The 22591-nt window shown below is 33.0% G+C and overlaps 1 protein-coding gene across 1 annotated transcript in view; it reads left to right on the top strand.

The window, feature by feature from the left end:
- Positions 1-544: 544 nt before the first annotated feature.
- LOC123542891 (zinc finger protein 91-like) overlaps positions 545-22591 on the top strand; it is a 28640-nt gene continuing 6593 nt past the window's right edge. The window contains exons 1-2 of the mRNA XM_045328922.2: positions 545-2244; positions 2577-2637. Coding sequence (XP_045184857.2) covers positions 766-2244; positions 2577-2637 — 1540 coding nt within the window. The 5' untranslated portion in view covers positions 545-765. The remainder of the gene's footprint in view (positions 2245-2576; positions 2638-22591) is intronic.

The following is a 22591-nucleotide window of genomic DNA, read 5'->3' on the forward strand; positions in this document are numbered from 1 at the left end:
TTAAAATAAATTCTAGCATTAAACTGCTGTTATCGTCACATTTCAGGGGTGTTTTAACAAAAGAGAAAACGTGTGTTAACAGAGAGATTCTCATGCTCACATGCTATTTTAACACCTTTTTATATATGCACGTTCCATGGCAAACCGTAAACACATTACGTCCCCAAAACGGATAATTCAAAATGAAATGAACTCAGCGTGACAAAACAACGCATTTCATGTAAATTCAAAGACATTCAGGAACAATATATATTCATTTACGGTACGTAATTTTAACGCGTTTTATGCTAGAATAGCATTAGCGCATGTTCTTTTCTTGTTCAACATCTTTAGAGTCCCTTGGGATTCTGCAGATGTTATAACAAAAAAAAAACATGTGTTATCCCTACAGAAGTAAATGCATCTCGCGGGCTTAGCGCAAAACGGTTGTAACTCCTTTATTTGATATAAGTTACAACCGTTTTGCGCTAAGCCCGCGATCTGTGATTGTCTCGTTGCTTAGCTAACTTCAAGATAATCTGTAACTTTTAATCTTTTGCAGATCTATGAAGACAGTAGATGGATTTCAACTTGTAATAATTCATCAATGTAAAGGGAATGCAAGGCAAAGTTGAATAATACATGCAGACATAGTTTTGGTATGAAATACAGAACAAAAGAAGGGTTTAAACTAAGGGAGAATACTACTTTGAAAGTGTGCAAGGAGCTACAACAGTAACGAGCATCTTAATACAGAAAACATTTGACAATACATACAGGAGAGCAATGTTTGAGCCAATGCATGATATTCAAGAAGAAACAGCTGAAGATATAAAAATGCACAAAGCAAAGAAAAACTTTAAATGTGATGCTTGTGATTTTTCATCTAAATCAAGTAGTAGACTGAATATTCACATGAGAATTCATACAGGAGAGAAACCCTTTAAATGTAATGTTTGCGATTATGCAGGTAGTGAAAGAAGTCATTTGATGACACACATGAGAATTCATACAGGAGAGAAACCCTTTAAATGTAATTTTTGTGATTATGTAGGTAGTCAAAAAATTCATTTGAAGAGCCACATGAAAAAGCATACAGGAGAAATGAGCTTTCAATGTAATATTTGTGATTATGCAAGTTGCATAAAAAGTAACCTGAAGAAACACATGAGAAAACATACGGGAGAGAAGAGATTTAAATGTGATCTTTGTGATTATAGATTTAATACAAAGTGTAATCTGAAGATACACGTAAAGAGAAAACATACAGGAGAGAAACCCTTCAAGTGCAAGATATGCGATTATGCATGTGTTGAAAGGAGTGAGCTGAAGGTCCATATGAGAATACATACTGGAGAATATTTTTATGAATGTACAATTTGTGATTATGCATGTAATCAAGCCACTAATCTGAAGAGACATATGCTTAAACACACAGGGGTACGAAGCTTTAAATGTGATATTTGTGATCATGCATTTTACACAATTTATGAGCTAAAATTACATATGGGAATACATACAGGAGATAAATGCTATAATTGTGATATTTGCGGTTCTGCATTTAACTTGAAAAGTAGTCTGACATCGCACATTGGAACACATTTAGGAGAGAAACGCTTCAGCTGTGATTTTTGTAACTATGTTTGTAATAATAGCAGTCATCTTAAAGAGCATATGACAATACATGCTGAAGAGAAAAGCTATAAGTGTAAGTTTTGTGATTATTCCTGCAACTCGAGAGCTTATCTGAGAACACATATCAATATACATACAGGAGAAGCAAAGATCTTCAAATGTGATGTTTGTGAATATTCATGTCACCATCGCAGTAATCTGAATAGACATATGGCAATACATACAGGAGAGAAACGCTTTAAATGCAATATGTGCGATTATGTGTGTAATGTAAGAAATTCTCTGAACACGCATATGGCAACGCATACAGGAGAAAAACGCTTTAAATGTGATGTATGTGATTGTGCATACCACGATGGCAGTAGACTGAAGAGGCATATGATAGTACATACAGGGGAGAAACCTTTTAAATGTGATGTTTGTGATTATGCATGCAATCTAAAAAGCAGTCTAAAAACACATATGAACATTCATACAGGAGAGAAAAGTTTTAAATGTAATATTTGTGATTATGCCTCCTACCAGAGCAGTAGTCTGAAGAGACATATGGCAACACATACCGGAGAGAGACGCTTTAAATGCAGTTTTTGTGATTATGCATGTATTCAAAAAAGATCTTTGATCAAGCATGTGAAACTACATACTGAAGAAGAATATAAGTGACATGTCTCACTGTCTGCCCTTATGCATTTACTTCAAGCAGTTACCTCAAAATGCATAATTATGTGAAAACAGAAAGGGGAGAAAAACTTAATGTGAGGTATTTTCCTGTGTATTTATAATATGAGGTAATCTAAGACTGCATATGAAAACAAAACATACATGACAAGAAATGTGTCGTACCATGAGAAAATCAACATAGTTGCTTTGTTGCGACCATCATGGATCAAGACCAGCATGCGCATCCGTGCTGTTTGGTCAGGATCCAAGCTGTTCACTAATGGTTTCTCTATTTGGAATAGGCTTTGAAAGTGAACAGAATGGATCTGAATTCTGATCAGACTGCACGGTTCTGCAAAGCCAGTATGTTGATTTTGTCATGATGCTGGCCAAATGATAAAAATGTGGTATTCAATAGACATGTCTTTCGTACATATGAAATTTATTTGTTTTGTTTTGGAGTTTAATGCCATTTTTGAACAGTATTTCAGTCATGTAACGACAGGCAGCTAACCTAACCAGTGTTCCTAGATTCAGTGCCATTACAAAACTATTCTCTACAAGTAACTGGCAACTTCCCTACATAAATTATCGGAGATGGAGGACAAATGATTTCAGACACATGATTTCAGTCTTTTATCAAATCGAGGAGAACATATGACCCGCCCAGGGATCGAACTTGCAACCCCGCTCCTCAGACCAACACTCTCCAAACTGAGCTTAGCCTTTCCTTTCATGCCAGAATGACTGTCAATATTCAACAAAAACACTCAATAGTATCTATAGATATGCACATAGATATATAACATGTAGATTTTTAGCTCATCTGGGCACTTTGTGCTCAAGGTGAACTTTTGTGATCGCCCTGTGTCCGTCGTTGTCGTCGTCAACAATTTGACTGTTAACACTCTAGAGGTCACAATTTGTGCCCAATCTTAATGAAACTGGTCAGAATGTTACCCTCAATAAAGTCTTGGACTAGTTTGATGTTGGGTCATCTAGGGTCAGAAACTGTAGGTCACCAGGTCAAATCAAAGGAAAAGCTTGTTAACACTCTAGAGGTCACAATTTTGGCCAAATTTTCATGAAACTTGGTCAGAATGTTACCCTTAATAAAATCTTGGATGAGTTTGATATTGGGTTATGTAGGATCAAAAAGTAGGTCACAAGGTCAAATTAAAGGAAAAGCTTGTTAACACTGTAGAGGCCACATTTATGACTTATCTTAATGAAACTTGGTCAGAAGGTTAATTATGAAAATCTCAAGTTTCAGTTTGAATCTGGGTCATGTAGGGTCAAAAACTAGATCAACAGGTCACTCAAAAGAAAAGCTAGTTAACACTCTAGAGGCCACATTTACGACCATATCTTAATAAAACTTGGTCAAAAGGTTAATCTTGATGATGTATAGGTCAAGTTTAAATCTAGATTAGGTTGGGTTAAAAACCAGGTCACTAGGTCAAATCAAATAAAAAGCTTGTTAACACTCTAGAGGCCACATTTGTGACTATATCTTCATGAAACTTAGTCAGAATGTTAATCTTGATGATCTTTAGGTCAAGTTTGAATCTGGGTCTTATGGGATCAAGAACTAGGTCACCGGGTCAAATCAAAGGAAAAGCTTGTTAACACTCTAGAGGTCACAATTTTGGCCCAAACTTAATGAAACTTGGTCAGAATGTTAACCTCAATAAAATCTTGGACAAGTTTGATATTGGGTCATCTGGGATAAAAAAATAGGCCACCAGGTCAAATCAAAGTAAAAGCTTGTTAACACTGTAAAGGCCACATTTATGACTATATCTTCATGTAACTTGGTCAGAATTTTAATCTTGATGGCCAGTTTGAATAAAAAAACTAGGTCATTAGGTCAGATATTTGAAAAACCTTTTGACCTCTGTAGTGGCCATATTTTTCAATGGATCTTCGTGAAAATAGTTCAGAATTTTTATCTTGATGATATCTAGGTCAAGTTCAAAACTGGGTCAGATGAGCTCAAAAACTAGGTCACTATATCAAATGATAGAAAAAAACGACGTCATAATCAGTTCAAAACTGGGTCATGTGGGGACAGGTGAGCGATTCAGGACCATCATGGTCCTCTTGTTAGGATTCTTTTTGCTCTAAACACTTTGCTTCTTTTATGTAGTTACATTAAAATTCTATGCGGAATGAAAGGAAATGAATGATGGTAACCAACGTTACTTGGAATATAGTTGGGTGAAAGGTTACTTGTTATGGCCATTTTCAAATAAAAAAAACTAGCATTTCGGTTTGTAATATCTACTTTTCAGTTTCTGTTGATAATTTGTTACTTACATATTAAAACTTTGATAAAATATTGTTCAGAGTTTAGTAGAAAATTGTGGTTTCTTGAATTGAATTGATGTTACCATGGAAACAAAGCCCTGACCTATATATCTAAATGTAAAATTCAAAAGCATTGACACTGGTCCTGCTGTAAGTATTTCATATATGGCACATTTTCTGGCGAGTTTGCCAGAAATTTTTAAAGCTAGACTAACATAAGGCATGATTTAATATTCAATATTTTTATGAGATAAAAAGCAAGATATAGCTATTGTAAATATCTCTGTTGCCACGGTTAGAAGAAAAGTAGGGTACCATGTAGTGCTTGGTATTTTGCAAATAATATTACCCATGTTGGTCATTAACAGAATGGCAATGAAGCCGTCGAACACCCAGTTTTTAGCTCACCTATCACGGTGAGCTTTTGTGTTCGTCCGTTTGTCCGTTGTCCGTCCATTCACAATTTCCTAGTGAACACGATAGAGACCATATTTTGTATTTAATTTTAATCGTACTTGCACACAACTTGTACGGGCATAATATCTCAGTTCCTTACGAAAACTGTTTAGATCCCTTCATGGGTTCCAGAGTTATGTCCCCTTAAAGGGCCGAAATTTGCCCTTTTTTTTGGCTTGTGAACATTATCGAGACCACATTTTGCAATCTATTTTAACAAAACAACTTGTATTGGCATAATATTCCGGTTCCTTTTGAAAACTGGCCTGATCCCGTCATAGGTTCCAGAGTTATGGCCCCTTAAAGGGCGAAAATTTGCTATTTTTGGCTCGTGAACACGATAGAGACAACATTTTGCAATCCACTTTAATCGAACTTTCACAAAACTTGTATTGGCATAATATCTAGGTTCCTTTCGAAAACTGGATAGATTTCACCATTGGTTCCAGGTTTATGGCCCCTCTAAGGGCCAATTTTTTTTATTATGACTTTTGCAGCCATATAGAGACTTCATTTATGGTTTGATTTGATAGAATAGGTTCTGGAGTTATTTTATATCTGATTACCTCCCCTGATTTTTATCAAAATGGATTTATATCAGTAAGTACTTATAGGACTCATTCAAAATTTCATTATTGTCATTAGTTAAACTGAGACAATAAGTGTAGGTAACTTTGAACTGATTTTAGCAGGGTAGATAATTATGGACTGATTATGACAAATTACCTCCCTTTATTTCAAACAAAATTGGGTATATCTCCGTATCTAAGGAAGATACTTATCTGAAATTTCAATTATGCCATCAGATTGACTTGGACAATCAAAGAAGATACATATTTTCTGAATTTATAACAAATTTTTCACTTTATTTTGTATGTAAATGAATATACCTAGCAGCTTCTTGGATTGGTTTGAAACGTTATTTATATCTTCCATGGTAAGAAATAGCCTCTTGAATTAATATCGATATGAATACTTTTCTTATATATTGTTGTAAAGGCTTGTACTCAGTATCTTCTATATGCATATACCCGTGCATGATTACCTCCCCTGATTTTAATAAAAATGGATTTATCTCGGTAAGTAGCCCATGTGATCTATGTCAAAACTTGATCAGCAATGGTGCTCACGTGAGCGATATAGGGCCATCATGGCCCTCTTCTTATACATAGTTGTTTAAAAATGAGAGAAAATGAGTTACCATGGAAACCGAGCCCCGCGACATATATAATCAGCGTGACTGAAAAGTTTCCACTCTAATAGCCCTTATATTTTAACAATCGCATTTGACTGTGTAAAAACATAACACGACTACATTTTTGACGCAACTGAGACGTCACTTGTGTATAGATTTTTCAAATTCGATGAACTCCATTTTACCCTGCACGTGCAAAATGACTTTTTCCAGCAATGTCGACATGTACGAAAATTTTATCGCAAATCATTCATCGCACTTGAAAGTTAGTCGACAGATTAAAAGGAATACTAGTATGTTAAAAAGCCAGAATATATTTGTTAAGAATGCCAAAAGGTCACATAGTTGTTATAAAACCCATATACCACGGTATTGCGGCGCGCATTGTTAGATAGATACTTGTAGAGTATACACGTTATTTTCAAGCCACCAATTTTGCGCCAGGAGTGCTGTATTGAAAGACAGTTGGGACTATTTTACTATTAAATGTTTTACCAATTTTAACTTGTATATACGTAAATACAGAGAGATTCTCGCGCGTGATTATTTGTGCACATTCTAGTTAACAATCAAGACATATATACTTAAAAGTGTTAAATATCCTTATTTTCCTTCTTCTTTCAATATAAAATACCTTTAGAAGGTTATTTTCTTCAAACCTGGATAAAAATTGAGCTTGAAGGGAGAGAGATAAACGAAATTGAGATTGAAGCAGTTAAAACATCATATTACACGAAATACAAAAAAAAATGCTGTGGTTCAACTAATTTGAATTTACCCTGGTAACAATGTAACCTACCTCTTTATATGCGGGCTTTTTATTGACATATTTTAGAAAATCTCGTTAGAAAGACCAGAAATATTCGTAAAAAATCTGAAAATAGAAAGTTAGAATTAAAGTCTTGATTTGAATTTCTTTTCTATCATCTAGTTACTCAACACTTCTCCTCTTCTTTAAAGCATTTAAATTCATGTGTGCCTAATCAAAGCCTAAAAACATATGTACGTCACAATTATATCACATGCAGAATAAAATATATAATACATAAGAAGATCTAAAGAAAAAGACCTTTCATGTCTGATAACTGAAAATCTATTTTAATTAAAAGACCTATTTTTTTCAATGACCCGGAACTATTTGAACGCTGTCGTTAAAGTTTCATCAAAACCCATTCAGTTCATGAATGGTTGCAATGTTTTTGACAAAGACAAATGAATATTAATTGTAGAAGCTTACACATTTTTTTTGTCTATCTTTAGCTCTTGTGGCCCTTAAGTGCAACCAAGAGAAATCGTTTGCACACCTTTGGTAGAAAAACATCCATCTAAGGAACGGCCACGATAAATTTTATCAAAATTAACTCAGTGGTTTTGTAAGATGTGTCTTTTAATCACAATTGTTGACGACGGGATGACGCAAGCATGCACACAAGATGGACAAAGGATACGGCCACTGTGAGCACATTGTGCTCAGATGAGTTAAAACAGTAATGAATCACCAAGTATTCCTTAAAAAAATACCTTTTACAGCTTTTTGCTGCGTGGTAGAAACGCCAAAAAATCATCGAAAAAAAAACTGGAAAACACAAAAGAATTAAAATAAACCATAAGAATAAAGAAAATCATAAAGGAATAACAACATGTGTAATTTTTTTTTTGTATAGCAAATTGTTTAGTAGTTTATCTCATCAATGTTTCCGCAAACGCCTTCATCAGGATTTACTAAATACACATTTTAACAGGGCTCGATTTAATTTCCAGTTAAACAAAGAAGAAAATCAAGCTCTGTATATTCTGCGATATTCAACTGTTGACGCGCAGACCGGTGAGAGAGCGTTATGGCGTCAAAATGCCGCATGGCGTCCGATACATTACTCCTCGGGTAAACGGAGTTCAACATAATATATTAATATTTATTAAGATATGTCAACGAGGATGTCAGAATGAAAAGAATCAAGGCCTTTTTGTGATTCCTCGTCTGATTAACCATGGTTCTTCGTTCAGATGCTTCAGTATTCAACTGCTGAGGCAAACACCCTCGTCGTTAAATTCCAACGCATTTCTTTGAACCGTGGTAAATTAGACGATAAACCACACGAAAGCCTTCATTGTTTGTTAAATACGTACAATTCTAACATGGCTCGATTTGATTTCCAGTTAAACAAAGAAGAAAATCAAGCTCTGTATATTCTGCGATAAACAACGGTTGACGCGCGGACCGGTAAGAGAGCATTGCGACATCAATTATGGCGTCAAATTGCCGCATGACGTCCGATACATCATTCCTCACGTAACTGAAGTCCAGTATAATATTTATTAAAATATATCAATGAGCATGTCAGAATGAAAACAATCAAGGCCTTCTTGTGATTTATCGTCTAATTTACCACGGTTCATCGTTCAGATGCTTCAGTATTTAACCACTCGGGCTAACGCCCTCGTGGTTCAATTCCTAAGCATCTGAACTCTGAACCGTGGTAAATCAGACGATAAACAACTCGAAGGCCTTGATTGTTTGTTAAATATAAACAACGGACGTGACGTTATACTGATGACGAAACATTAAATGATGCGAAAATCTTAAGCAAAATAGCAAGATGCAAATACATATATATCTGCATGGTACTATCCCGGATACAAAAATACCAACGTTAGAATTATTTCTCATCTTCTTGTGACGAAATAACTGTATTTTGACCATATAGTTAGTCATATTTTCAATATTTGTGTTTCTATGGTTTCTTCGTTAGTCGCTAGAAAAATCGGAAAACACCAAGAAAACACATCGGAAATAGAAAAAGTATCTGGTTTCATCAGACTTTAGCATTTAGTAATATTTTAAACGTGCTTTGAGAAAGAAAAAAAAACTGTTTTGGAAGACATATTTGACTAAATAATAGTGGGCCGACAGACGTCACGAAACAGTATTTCATCGACATGCATATCGTGTATTTTTCAAGTCATTTTTGCAACGAATTTTACGTGTTACTTACTAAACATCATGCTTTTGAATATTTGGGAACAGTTTAAAAAGATTTTACTGAAAAGTAACTTAGCTGCATATTTTTGGTTTCATCACGGACATTTAGTTTCTACACACTTACATTTTCATTTTGGAATTTCTGTCTCCATGACAACACTTAAGTAACATTTTTTAGAATTTAGGTACGCTGCCTACAGAAAAGATATATTATTTAGAATTTAAAAAAGACGCAGAGAATTTAAGTCTACCTTTAGGATATATAGAATTTCGGTACGCTGCCTTTAGAAAGAACATATTTATTTTGGTTCGCCATCTACAGAACGGACAAATAAATAATTAAGGTACGCTACCGTTAAAAGGGACATACATAGAATTTCGGTAGACTACCTACAGACTACCTACAGAAAGGACATATATAGAATTTTCGGTACGTTATCCACTAAAAGGATTTATATAGAACTTTGGTACGCTACCTTTTGGTATGTTACCTTTAGAATGGACAAATATAGGATTTCGGTACTCTGCCTTAAGAAGGACATGATGTATAGAATTGAAGCACTGCAGAAAGTACATATATAGAATGTCGGTACGCTACCTATAGAAAGGACACATATAGAATGATGGTACGCTACATTTAGAAAAGACATAATTTCAGTACGTTACCTTAAGAAAGGATTTAAATAGAAATTCGGTACGTTACTTTAAGAAATGACATAATAAATAAGATTTCGGTACACTACCTACAGAAAGGACAAGTATAGATTTTCAGTTCGCTACCTACAGAAATGACATATTCACAATTTCGGTACGCTACCTTTAAAAGGGACATATAGACTTTCGGTACGGTACCTACAGAAAGGACATATGTATACTGGTACTGATGATAAACCCGGACAGATGATAAAGTCGACCACCTTTGAATTATTCGATTTCAGTCGGTTATTTATAATTCAACACCCCGTCTAATAGCAATCACTTACAATACCAAATTGTGTAAACAAAAACAAAACTGGTTAATATTCTGTATAAATAAATGGCTTACATTTATCTGTTTAAAAGATATTTATCTAAAATTACTGGGGAACAGGATGTTTTTTGCACATGCTCACTGTCAACAAATGAAAGGCCTGACATTGGGTCACTTTTCATTACTTGATCCGGAATGACTGTTGCATCATTTTTGGGAAAGTTTCAATATAATACTATGGAGAAAATTTGGTAAATGACAAAGTGGTCGAATTTATCATCAGTCAACGTTCGTACAGTCACCATTTTACATAACCATTTCAGGGCCTCACTTCGTGTGAGTTTGCTTACTAAATACAAATTTAGATTATGTCATTTTTTTCAGCAAATGTTAAGCTTTATTTTCATATCAACCATTGATAACAATTTGCAGAAATAAAAAAGTTATAGATAAAAAAAAATCATTTTCTGTCCGGGTTTATCATCAATACCAGTATAGAAATTCGTTACGCTAATTTTAGAATATCTACATAAAATTTCGGTAATACCATATACAGAATGTTAGTATCCCACCTTAAGAAAGGGTGTAAATATAAAATTCCTTTCACACCTGACAAACATATGTATCCGTATACAGTATGAGATGTGTTTCTTTCCTTATTCCTTCTTATAAGCGGCTCTTTGTACAAAAGCTTACACGAATAGACAAGACAAGACAATTTTATTGCAACTCATTTAGGCTTAAAAGCCCATCATGACATAAATGTTACATAATACAAAACATACAGCAGACGAATATATAATTGTATAAAGATGGTAAAATAAAAATAATGATAATAGTAACAAAAGCATCAAAAACAACAATTGCATCGCAAAGCACTTTTGAATATGTTCATGAACATATGAAGGATTTGAATAGTATTAATAATAATGATGATGATAATAATAATAATAATAATAATGATGATGATGATGATGATGGTGATGATGATGATGATGATTGTTTCGATCATTTAAATTTTAGACATAGACAATGTCGTTCCGGTATACATGTGTTATGATATTAAAACAGTACTTCACAATAAAACTTAAATTGAAATATTTATTTGAGTCTCATCCATTTACATGGATCAATATACATAAACATATAAAATACAACACATAAAATATAATGTAAATGGCCACTCTCGTAAAAGTTACAAGAGACTTAATACACCATTTTGATATATCATACATCACGTTTTTATATTCCACTTGCAATTATGTATACATAAGAATTAGGTGTTCACTAATAACGCACTAAAGTTAAAAACATGTACCACTTCTAATAAGATTAGAGACAGACAGATTAGCAAACACCTCCTAAAATGATATATGAGCCGTGCCATGGGAAAAGCCGGAATACTGGGTTTGCGACCAGCATGGAACTAGACCAGCCTGCGCATCCCCGCAGTCTGGTCAGAATCCATGTTGTTCGCTAATGGTTTCTCTAATTGTAATAGGCTTTGAAAGCGAACAGATGGATCCTTACCAGACTGCGCGGATGCGCAGGCATGTCTGGATGTATGCTGGTCGCAAACCCAGTATGTTGGATCTCTCATGGCACGACTCAATTACATATAAAAAAACAATGCTAAAAATGTAATAAGAACAATATTTTAAAATACTTTTCAAGCTCTCAGTTATTTCGAACCTACCAAGAAACATCCAGTGTACTGTATAATTCTGTCGAATAACTAGTTTTATAAGCTAAACTAATCTCGTCAATGCCCTTGTCTGATTTTTTCGATGTTACGCTTGGATTGAAACAGGGCGAACCATTATCTCCCTTATTGTTCATTTTATTTATAAATGATATCAACGAATCTATTGACTTTAATACACTGACTAACAATGACCTAGATCTGCTATCTATGTATTTAATTCTGTTTGCAGATGACATTGTTATGTTCACTACAGACCCAAATAGTTTACAAGTACAAATTGATAATATTTATCTATATTCTAGGAAGTGGGGTCTTAATATTAACGTAAAAAAGACAAAAATTTGTGTATTTGAAAAACGCAAACCAACACATGAACTGGATTTTTATATCAATAATGAAAAAATCGAAATAGTGGACTATTTTATTTATTTGGGTGTTAAATTCACACACACTGGTAAATTGTTAGAAGCTGTGAAAGCGTTATCTGACCAAGCCTTAAGGGCATATCACAATTTATTATATTTGTTTGACAGAGTAAAAACGGATGTTAAAACAAAGTTAAAACTATTTGATACTATGGTTGTACCAATATTATTATATGGCTCTGAAGTCTGGGGTGTATACAATTTCAAGGAAATTGAAAAACTTGATATCAGATTTTGTAAATATGTGTTAGGAGTCAGGGCTCAAACTCCAAATAATGCCGTATATGGCGAACTGGGTAGATACCCATTAGCAGTTATTGCCAAAGAGAGATCACTAAAGTTTTGGTTGAAGATCATGAAACGCCCTGACTCACTTATGTATACTATGTATTTAGATCAATATAATAATGTTCATAATAGCTGTTGGTCAAATAAGTTGAAAAGTATTCTTGACCATCTTGGTTTTAGTGATATATATGATAACTTCAATTGTAATGTTAACTATTGGCCAATGTTACAAAGAAGAATCCGAGATCAGTTTATCCAACAATGGAATGAGTCTTTGAATAATATGTCTAAACTAGAATATTATAGAAATTTCAAGCGTTCATTTTGTTATGAGAAATATATTGATATAATTACTAACGATGTATTACGTAAACATTTTACAACATTAAGAGTTTCTTCTCACTCATTAGAAATAGAATTTGGTAGATATCGTGATATTCCTAGAGAAAATCGATTATGTAAACTTTGTAATCAACAGGTTGTTGAAAGCGAATACCACTTCTTGATGTGTTGTAGTAGGTACACAGAAATTCGTACTAAATATTTAGGTCATATGTCATGGCCTTCACTGCAAAAATTTAATAGGTTCTTGTCAACTGAAAACAGAAAATTGGTGATTAATGTTGCTCTTTGTACAAAAGCTTACACGAATAGACAAGACAAGACAATTTTATTGCAACTCATTTAGGCTTAAAGGCCCATCATGACATAAATGTTACATAATACAAAACATACAGCAAACGAATATATAATTGTATAAAGATGGTAAAATAAAAATAATGATAATAGTAACAATAGCATCAAAAACAACAATTGCATCGCAAAGCACTTTTGAATATGTTCATGAACATATGAAGGATTTGAATAGTATTAATAATAATGATGATGATGATAATAATAATAATAATAATGATGATGATGATGATGATGATGATGATAATGATGATTGTTTCGATCATTTAAATTTTAGACATAGACAATGACGTTCATGTATACATGTATTTGTAGTTTAAGAGGTGTGAAGTACTGTTATGATATAAAAAAAGTACTTCACAATAAAATTTAAATTGAAATATTTATTTATTTGAGTCTCATCCATTTACATGAATCAATGTACATAAACATATAAAATACAACACATAAAACATAATGAAAATGGCCATTCTAGTAAGAGTTACAAGAGACTTAATACACCATTTTGATATATCATACATCACGTTTTTATATTCCACTTACAATTAACTATACATAAGAATTAGGTGTTCGCTAATAACGCACTAAAGTTAAAAACATGTACCACTTCTAATAAGATTAGACACAGACAGATTAGCAAACACCTCCAAAAATGATATATGAGCCGTGTCATGAGAAAACCAGCATAGTGGGTTTGCGACCAGTATGGAACTAGACCAGCCTGCGCATCCGCACAGTCTGGTCAGAATCCATGTTGTTCGCTAATGGTTTCTCTAATTGTAATAGGCTTTGAAAGCGAACAGATGGATCCTTACCAGACTGCGCGGATGCGCAGGCATGTCTGGATGTATGCTGGTCGCAAACTCAGTATGTTGGATCTCTCATGGCACGACTCAATTATATATAAAAAAAACAATGCTAAAAATGTAATAAGAACAATATTTTAAAATACTTTTCAAGCTCTCAGTTATTTCGAACCTACCAAGAAACATCCAGTGTACTGTATAATTCTGTCGAATAACTAGTTTTATAAGCTAAACTAATCTCGTCAATGCCCTTGTCTGATTTTTTCGATGTTACGCTTGGATTGAAACAGGGCGAACCATTATCTCCCTTATTGTTCATTTTATTTATAAATGATATCAACGAATCTATTGACTTTAATACACTGACTAACAATGACCTAGATCTGCTATCTATGTATTTAATTCTGTTTGCAGATGACATTGTTATGTTCACTACAGACCCAAATAGTTTACAAGCACAAATTGATAATATTTATCTATATTCTAGGAAGTGGGGTCTTAATATTAACGTAAAAAAGACAAAAATTTGTGTATTTGAAAAACGCAAACAAACACATGAACTGGATTTTTATATCAATAATGAAAAAATCGAAATAGTTGACTATTTTATTTATTTGGGTGTTAAATTCACACACACTGGTAAATTGTTAGAAGCTGTGAAAGCGTTATCTGACCAAGCCTTAAGGGCATATCACAATTTATTATATTTGTTTGACAGAGTAAAAACGGATGTTAAAACAAAGTTAAAACTATTTGATACTATGGTTGTACCAATATTATTATATGGCTCTGAAGTCTGGGGTGTATACAATTTCAAGGAAATTGAAAAACTTGATATCAGATTTTGTAAATATGTGTTAGGAGTCAGGGCTCAAACTCCAAATAATGCCGTATATGGCGAACTGGGTAGATACCCATTAGCAGTTATTGCCAAAGAGAGATCACTAAAGTTTTGGTTGAAGATCATGAAACGCCCTGACTCACTTATGTATACTATGTATTTAGATCAATATAATAATGTTCATAATAGCTGTTGGTCAAATAAGTTGAAAAGTATTCTTGACCATCTTGGTTTTAGTGATATATATGATAACTTCAATTGTAATGTTAACTATTGGCCAATGTTACAAAGAAGAATCCGAGATCAGTTTATCCAACAATGGAATGAGTCTTTGAATAATATGTCTAAACTAGAATATTATAGAAATTTCAAGCGTTCATTTTGTTATGAGAAATATATTGATATAATTACTAACGATGTATTACGTAAACATTTTACAACATTAAGAGTTTCTTCTCACTCATTAGAAATAGAATTTGGTAGATATCGTGATATTCCTAGAGAAAATCGATTATGTAAACTTTGTAATCAACAGGTTGTTGAAAGCGAATACCACTTCTTGATGTGTTGTAGTAGGTACACAGAAATTCGTACTAAATATTTAGGTCATATGTCATGGCCTTCACTGCAAAAATTTAATAGGTTCTTGTCAACTGAAAACAGAAAATTGGTGATTAATGTTGCAAAATTTATCAAAGAAGCATTGTTTATTAGAAAAAATACCCTCGATAACTTAACTGTTTCGTAGAAACTTATGCCATAGTCAGGCTGATTATGCATTGTGTATGTGACTTATATTTGTTTGTATAATATTTGTTTATATGTCATTTGTTTATGCCACGTCTTTGCCATATTGTTTGCTATATTGTAAATGGCCAAAGGCAATTATTTGTCGATTTTACCAATAAACTTGAAACTTGAAAAACTAATATTTTATTTCTTTCACACAAAATACTTCCGCAATTAGTAAGCTAAGGCCAATGATATTTCTTTGACACCTTTATCAATTATAAAACGCACTATAATTGAAAGTAAACAATATTATAGTCAAGCCTATTATATTTTATCAGTTCTATATCTGTCGTTAATTAATAGTTTAATCAAAGAGGTATTATTTTTTCGGCGACGCCGTCTAAATTCGTTTTCGTTACCTATGCCACGTGACTTCAGTTTGCAAATCAAACTACTTGATAACGCATTATAGATAATTTATCAAAATGGAAGATTTATGCAACACTCTGCCTGATTGGACGAGAGTGTCAATTTCTTTCACTCTCTGTTGATTGTGCTACGCTGAGTGAAATGTAGACAAAGCGTTTATCCTAAACGACGCTGTTCACAGTTTTAAAGCTAACTTTGGCTCAGTATATTTAGCAAGAATATTGATATATCTCAAAATGATAAGTAAGTTAAATAAATATGATAAAAACCTGTTCAAATACCAACATATATACATAAAGAAAGAGCTGAATACGGTCTGCGTATCACATAAATAAGGGTGTGATAAGAGTCTTTTATGTAGAGAAGTGCTTTTTAAAAGATTTTCCTTGTTACAATTGTCGTCTGTATATGAAAATGTTTCTTGCTTTTGTGACTTATTCAGATTGCATATTAAAATGAGTACTTGTTTGCTTTGATATATTTGTTATAAATTATTTAACTGATTTATTATATATGAATATTTTTCTTTAGTATGGTATGCAAATAATGAACTCAGTTGAAATCTGTTTTATTATATATATGCTATATAATGACTGAATCTCATTACACTGAAATGAAGGTACGCTGCATACAGTTTATCTATGTGATATGACTACGGTCAAACTTTGCTTATGAAACAGAATATTGAAATAATTACAATTGTATGTTTTGCTTGACCTTCACTTTTTTATAGGTGTGACATCATTGTCCAAAGATTCATGAATAACGAATATGCTATTTGTTAAAGCGGGATCAGTTGGCCTATTTTAGAAATAAATAAAAATAATAAATAAAAAAATCCTTTAATTGGTTTTTTCTCATGTATTCTAATCAAACTTGATTTGTAGCATCTTTATTAGGCCCGCAGCCAACTTTGTTCAGCTGGGACATTTGACCCCTTTTAGGGGCTGCTAGATCTAAAACTAGAAATGCCTTTATACAGCGTCTCATGAACAGCTTGGTGGATCTTTGTCATACTTGGTCTGGAGCATCATTATAAGGTCCTCTTTCAAATTTATTTATATAGGAACTTGGGCCCTATTAGGGACCACTATAGCTAAAAGTAGATATGCCTTTCTTCGCATTAACCACTTAAATGTAATGGATTTTTATCAAACTCGATGTGTAACAATATCGTAAGGTCTCCTGCTATTTTGTTACAAATGGGGATAGGGACAAATTTAGCTAAAAATATAAACACGTTTAATGACCTCTTCTCATGAACCGCTTCATGAATCTTCATCAAACTACTTCATCAAACTACAATTCGTCTAAGGATAAACGAAACAAAATTGCAACCCTACGAAACCGTTTTGCGAAAAATTAAAAGAGAACCATTTAAATTGTTAAAGTGCGGTGTTTAGTTTTGCAATTTGAAAAAATGTTAGATGTTATTACAATTCGCCGACAATCATTTTTAAAGATATTTCTTGTTTATAGCTCTTTGGTGGAAATTTGATTGATCAGGTCGGATATCCGGGCACTTCAGCGTATTGCGTTGCGTAGCAACAAGCGGGTGTGACAGCAAACGCTAAATTGTAATTGAAAAGCGTTTAATGTTTCACTAGTGCTGGTTTGTAGCATGATGTTCCAGTAATCACTCCCGAGAAAGAAATCTTTCTTTTTTAGGTTTCAGACGTGATATTTATCATTGATCCGTATAAGCTGCAAGGTCTCATATTTGTGACGGACTGGATGAAAATTATAATTTAAAAAATCGGAGGTCTTTTAAAAATAAATAAAACAGAAAATCTAGCCCATCTAATTAGGTTTCTTCATTCGTTTCACTTTCACCGTTCTATTTTGTAGCCTGCTATTAAAATAGTTATGAAAGTCAGATAGCTTATACTGTGGTGTCAAAAATGATTCAGTCACGCCAAATTTAATTAAATCAACAGACAGACAGACAGACAGACAGATATTTTATTGAAGACTTGTACATTGTACATTGTCTATAACACATAAATTACATAAATAATATCAACGTGAAACTACACATAGATTTCGTAAATAGTTTCAACGTGCAATTATAAACAGTTTGGATAAGACACTATACAAATATAAATGGAAAATGAATAAGTAATTGTATAAACCTTTATAAACATTGTATATGGATATTCGATGGAGATGAACAAATTTAAATTTCAACATTTAGAACATTAGAACGTGCACACAATGCTTCTTTCACAAATAAAGCCAAATTAATAAGTTCGGTTCTGTTGGTACTAGTTAACAATTGGATATATTTAAAAACTGATGGTCTAACATGATATTTTCTATTGACATATTTTCGTCTTAAATCAGAATAGTATGGGCATATACATATAAAATGATACTCGTCTTCTAAATCATTTGTATTACAAACTAAACAATGTCGTTCGTGTCTGGGTATACTATTACCACTATATCTACCAGTTTGTATTCGTAATGGATGCACAGACATACGTAGTCTACAAAAATAAAATCTGAGGCTTCTTGGTAAAATATCAAGATAACATTCATAACCAAATGAGGCTTTAAATTGTCTATACATCGTAAGCACAGAACTGTTATCTATGGAACTAAACCATTCTTGTCTAAAAGTGTCAATTACTCTACTTTTAAAAACTTGAACAAATGATTTCATGTTTATGGTATTTATTTCATCAAATACATGGGCAAAGCCATAAGTATTCAACATACTCTTTACATTAAATATCCAGTTACGATGCCCACTATCACAATCAGCAACTGCTTGTTTATAAATAGTTTTCAAAATAATATTTTCAGTTGACACAAGTTTCGACCAATATTGTAATATGCGGACATATCGTTGAATATAAAGGGGATATCTACCCAATTCGCCATAGACAGCAGCATTACATGTGTTGAATTTAACTCTTAACAATCGTTTACAAAATTTAAGATGAATTCGCTCTATCTCTTTAGATTTAGTGTAGCCCCACACTTCACATCCATAATTTAAAATTGACCCAACAAATGCGTCAAATAATTGACATAACAGTTTTGGTTTTAAGTCATAGTCTTGACATTTACAAAGTAAAACATTCATTGCCTTAAGGGCTTTACCCACTAAATGTTCCTGGTTAAGATTGAATCCACCTGTGTAGTTGAAGACAGTGCCTAAGTAATTGAAATCATTAACAACTTCTAATGGATGGTCATTATAGGTCCAACGCTCAGTGTGTAATAATCCGCCCCGTTTTCTAAATACCATAATTTTTGTTTTTTCAGTGTTTACCTGTAATCCCCATGTGTTACAATAATTGTATAAATTATCTAATTGATTCTGCATTTCGTCTGGCGTTTTACCTATAATGGCCATGTCGTCGGCAAATAATAACAATACCATTATAATTTCATCAATTTGCAAGCCACTGTTTACATCATTTTGAAGATATAGCTCAAGGTCTTCAACAAATAAAGAAAATAATAACGGAGACATTACCTCCCCTTGACGTAGACCGACAGCATAAGTGAAATATTCAGAATACGAAGAAAATGACTTAACACATGATTTAACCTTTCTATACATATCACGTACAATTCTTAATAATTTACCTTGTATACCAGATTTATACATTTTTAACCATAAGCCATTTCTATAAATAGAATCAAAGCACTTTTTCATATCAACAAAAGTCACATATAAACGCTTATTGTTATATAAATAATTTTGTATTAAAGATGAGAGAATGAATGTGGCATCTACAGTGGAACGCCCCTTTCGGAAACCAAATTGTGCGTCCGAAATAATGTTATGGTTTTCACATACATTTTCAACACGTTTATTTAAGATAGTTGTGAATAATTTAGACAAACAACTCACAAGGGTAATACCACGATAATTATTAACATCGGTAATTGAGCCTTTTTTGTGTAATGGTATGATAATACCCTCTGACCATGTATCCGGGTAATACCCAGAATTCAATATCAAATTAAAGAGGTCACACAAATGAAATGATAAGATATCAATAGTTTCTATAAAATATTCATTTAACAAGTTATCAATGCCGTTTTAAACAAGTAACTGCTTTAACAATTTCATCGGCAGTAATTGGCGTGTCAAGCTCAGGATACACATTATTAGGCAAGTCAAAATCATTTTGTTCATTAAAGATCTCAGATTCGTCGTTAGTACAATTGAAAATATTTCCTCCTATGTTCTCAAAATAATCGCGAAAATCATTTAAATGTATTTTATCTGAATTTTTGCAAGTTTTTGACTTGAAATGCTTCCAAAAGTCTCTAGGCTTACTAGACTTCATATTCTCAATCTCTTTCATTTTCATTTTGTAATGTACATTTTTCTTTTTTCGGACAATACCTTTATAGTGCTTCTTACATTCACATAAATGAATTCTATTTGTATGAGATTTGTCAAAATTAAATACTCTAAGAGCATCTAAGTACAAATTACGAGCCTCAACACATTCGAAATCAAACCAATCCTTATCTTGATTCTTATAAGACTGAAAACACACATCTTCTTTAAAATAATACGATTTTGAAAATAACGGATCTGCAACACTTCTAACTGTATTTGTAAAATCATTCAATATTTCATTAACATATTTTCTATCATATCGATCCACATTTGATACAATCAAATTAAATTTCGGTAAATTTGCAATAACACCAGAGCGGAACTGTTCCCGTAAGTTGTCATCCCATTTAAACTTAATTTCATTGTGCCCGGGAGTGACAGTAGTAGCATTATTGCAACACAACGTAAAACCCAATGGAGCGTGATCGCTCCATTCATTAAAACTGCCAATACAAAAGTCATTTAACTTAGAAAAATTGCAATCTTCAGTAAGTAGATAATCAATTACTGAACACCCGTTATGGGACAAGAATGTAAATTGGTTTGTATCACCAAGTCGACCATTTACGATACGTAAGCCTGTCGCTTTACATAAATCCAATAATTTAATACCGTGACTATTATGCGAGTTATCTAATGAGGCCCTTCCTGTGGAAAAATCTGGGGTATAATCAATATCATCAATACACACATTAAATCTATCATGTATAATAAAATCATTCTTTTGACCCACTCTGCTATAGGAGAGATCGTGTTTGTATACAAATTCTATTTTTAGAACTGATAAGACAATGATCGGGTGGGCAGAAGCCGACCGTCCATGTTTTTTGTAAACAGTGATGTTTTTCTTACGGTCTAAACTTTCTTAAAACACAAATTACATAAATGAATTTTTGATCAATGGAAAGGTTATAAAACAAGCAATTTATTGATTACTTTTAATTGTTATTTCGAAATAAAATGGATTAATTATGAACGCTTAACTTACACTGTTTTTCTAAAGGTTGTGAAAATCACTAGGCCGCTTTTAAAATTATATGTCATTTAAAACGGTTATTCATTGAAAAAAGATATTTGGATACAAAAATATGAAGTTTGTTAGTATTTCAAATCTTTTTGAATTTTGAAAATCCATAAATGAGCAAAAAAGTTATTAAAAATTAAAAATTCTGATTCAATACGCAAACGGTGTTAAAATCATTTGTTTTGCCAACCACCAGATAAACAGATGTTAACGCGTGACGTCACGGCGATCTCTCCTATTAAAATCCCCAGACATGTATACGGAACCAAGACTGTTATATAAGTACATATCATTTTGTAAGATATTAAAGAGATCGACATTTACCGTATTATAAACAGGTGACTCATTGCCCCAGATATATGCTCCGCAGAGATAGATATCTTTTTCAATACCAAAAAATACATGGTCAAGCTTTAACCAAATGATAGTATCAAAATGATTTTGTATAATTTCAATACCGTCTTTAATCTGCTCTTTGTAATATAGTATTAATCCACCACTGTTACGTTTAGCGTTTCTATTTTGGAACTTCCTATAATAATTGTGAGAAATATAACCATTCAGTTCAATACTAGACTTAGAATTACACCATGATTCATAAAGAAAACAAATATCATACATAGCTAACATATTTACAAAGTCTAAACTCTCCTTTTTGTCTCTAGTAAGTCCATGAATATTCCATGAAAGCACAGAGAGTTCATCTCCAGTGTATTCCTATTGCTGCACCGCCTTGCCATCTATGAAAAGCGTGTCGTACGCTATCCATGCCCGCTTGCCATTCCTCTTCGCCTCCTTCATCTTTGGGACAAGACGCCTACGTTTCTCCTGGACCTCTGGGGGAAATTGTTCGAAAACATTAAAGTCTGTGTTTTGTAACTGCGGCAACACTTCTTACTTAAATTCTGATTCGTGTGAGATTGAATGAGAGATGTCATAATTTAAAGCTTAATAGTACGTTATACGTAAATACTGGAGAAGGGATTTTTTTTCTCCCTCGAAGCGTATCAAGATCGCAAAAGAAGATCTTCAACTGCATTTATAACACAAAGGATTTTTTTATATGATACAATTGTTTTAAATGTAATATGACA

Source organism: Mercenaria mercenaria, chromosome 19 (assembly GCF_021730395.1).
Source record: "Mercenaria mercenaria strain notata chromosome 19, MADL_Memer_1, whole genome shotgun sequence".
Lineage (NCBI taxonomy): Eukaryota > Metazoa > Mollusca > Bivalvia > Venerida > Veneridae > Mercenaria > Mercenaria mercenaria.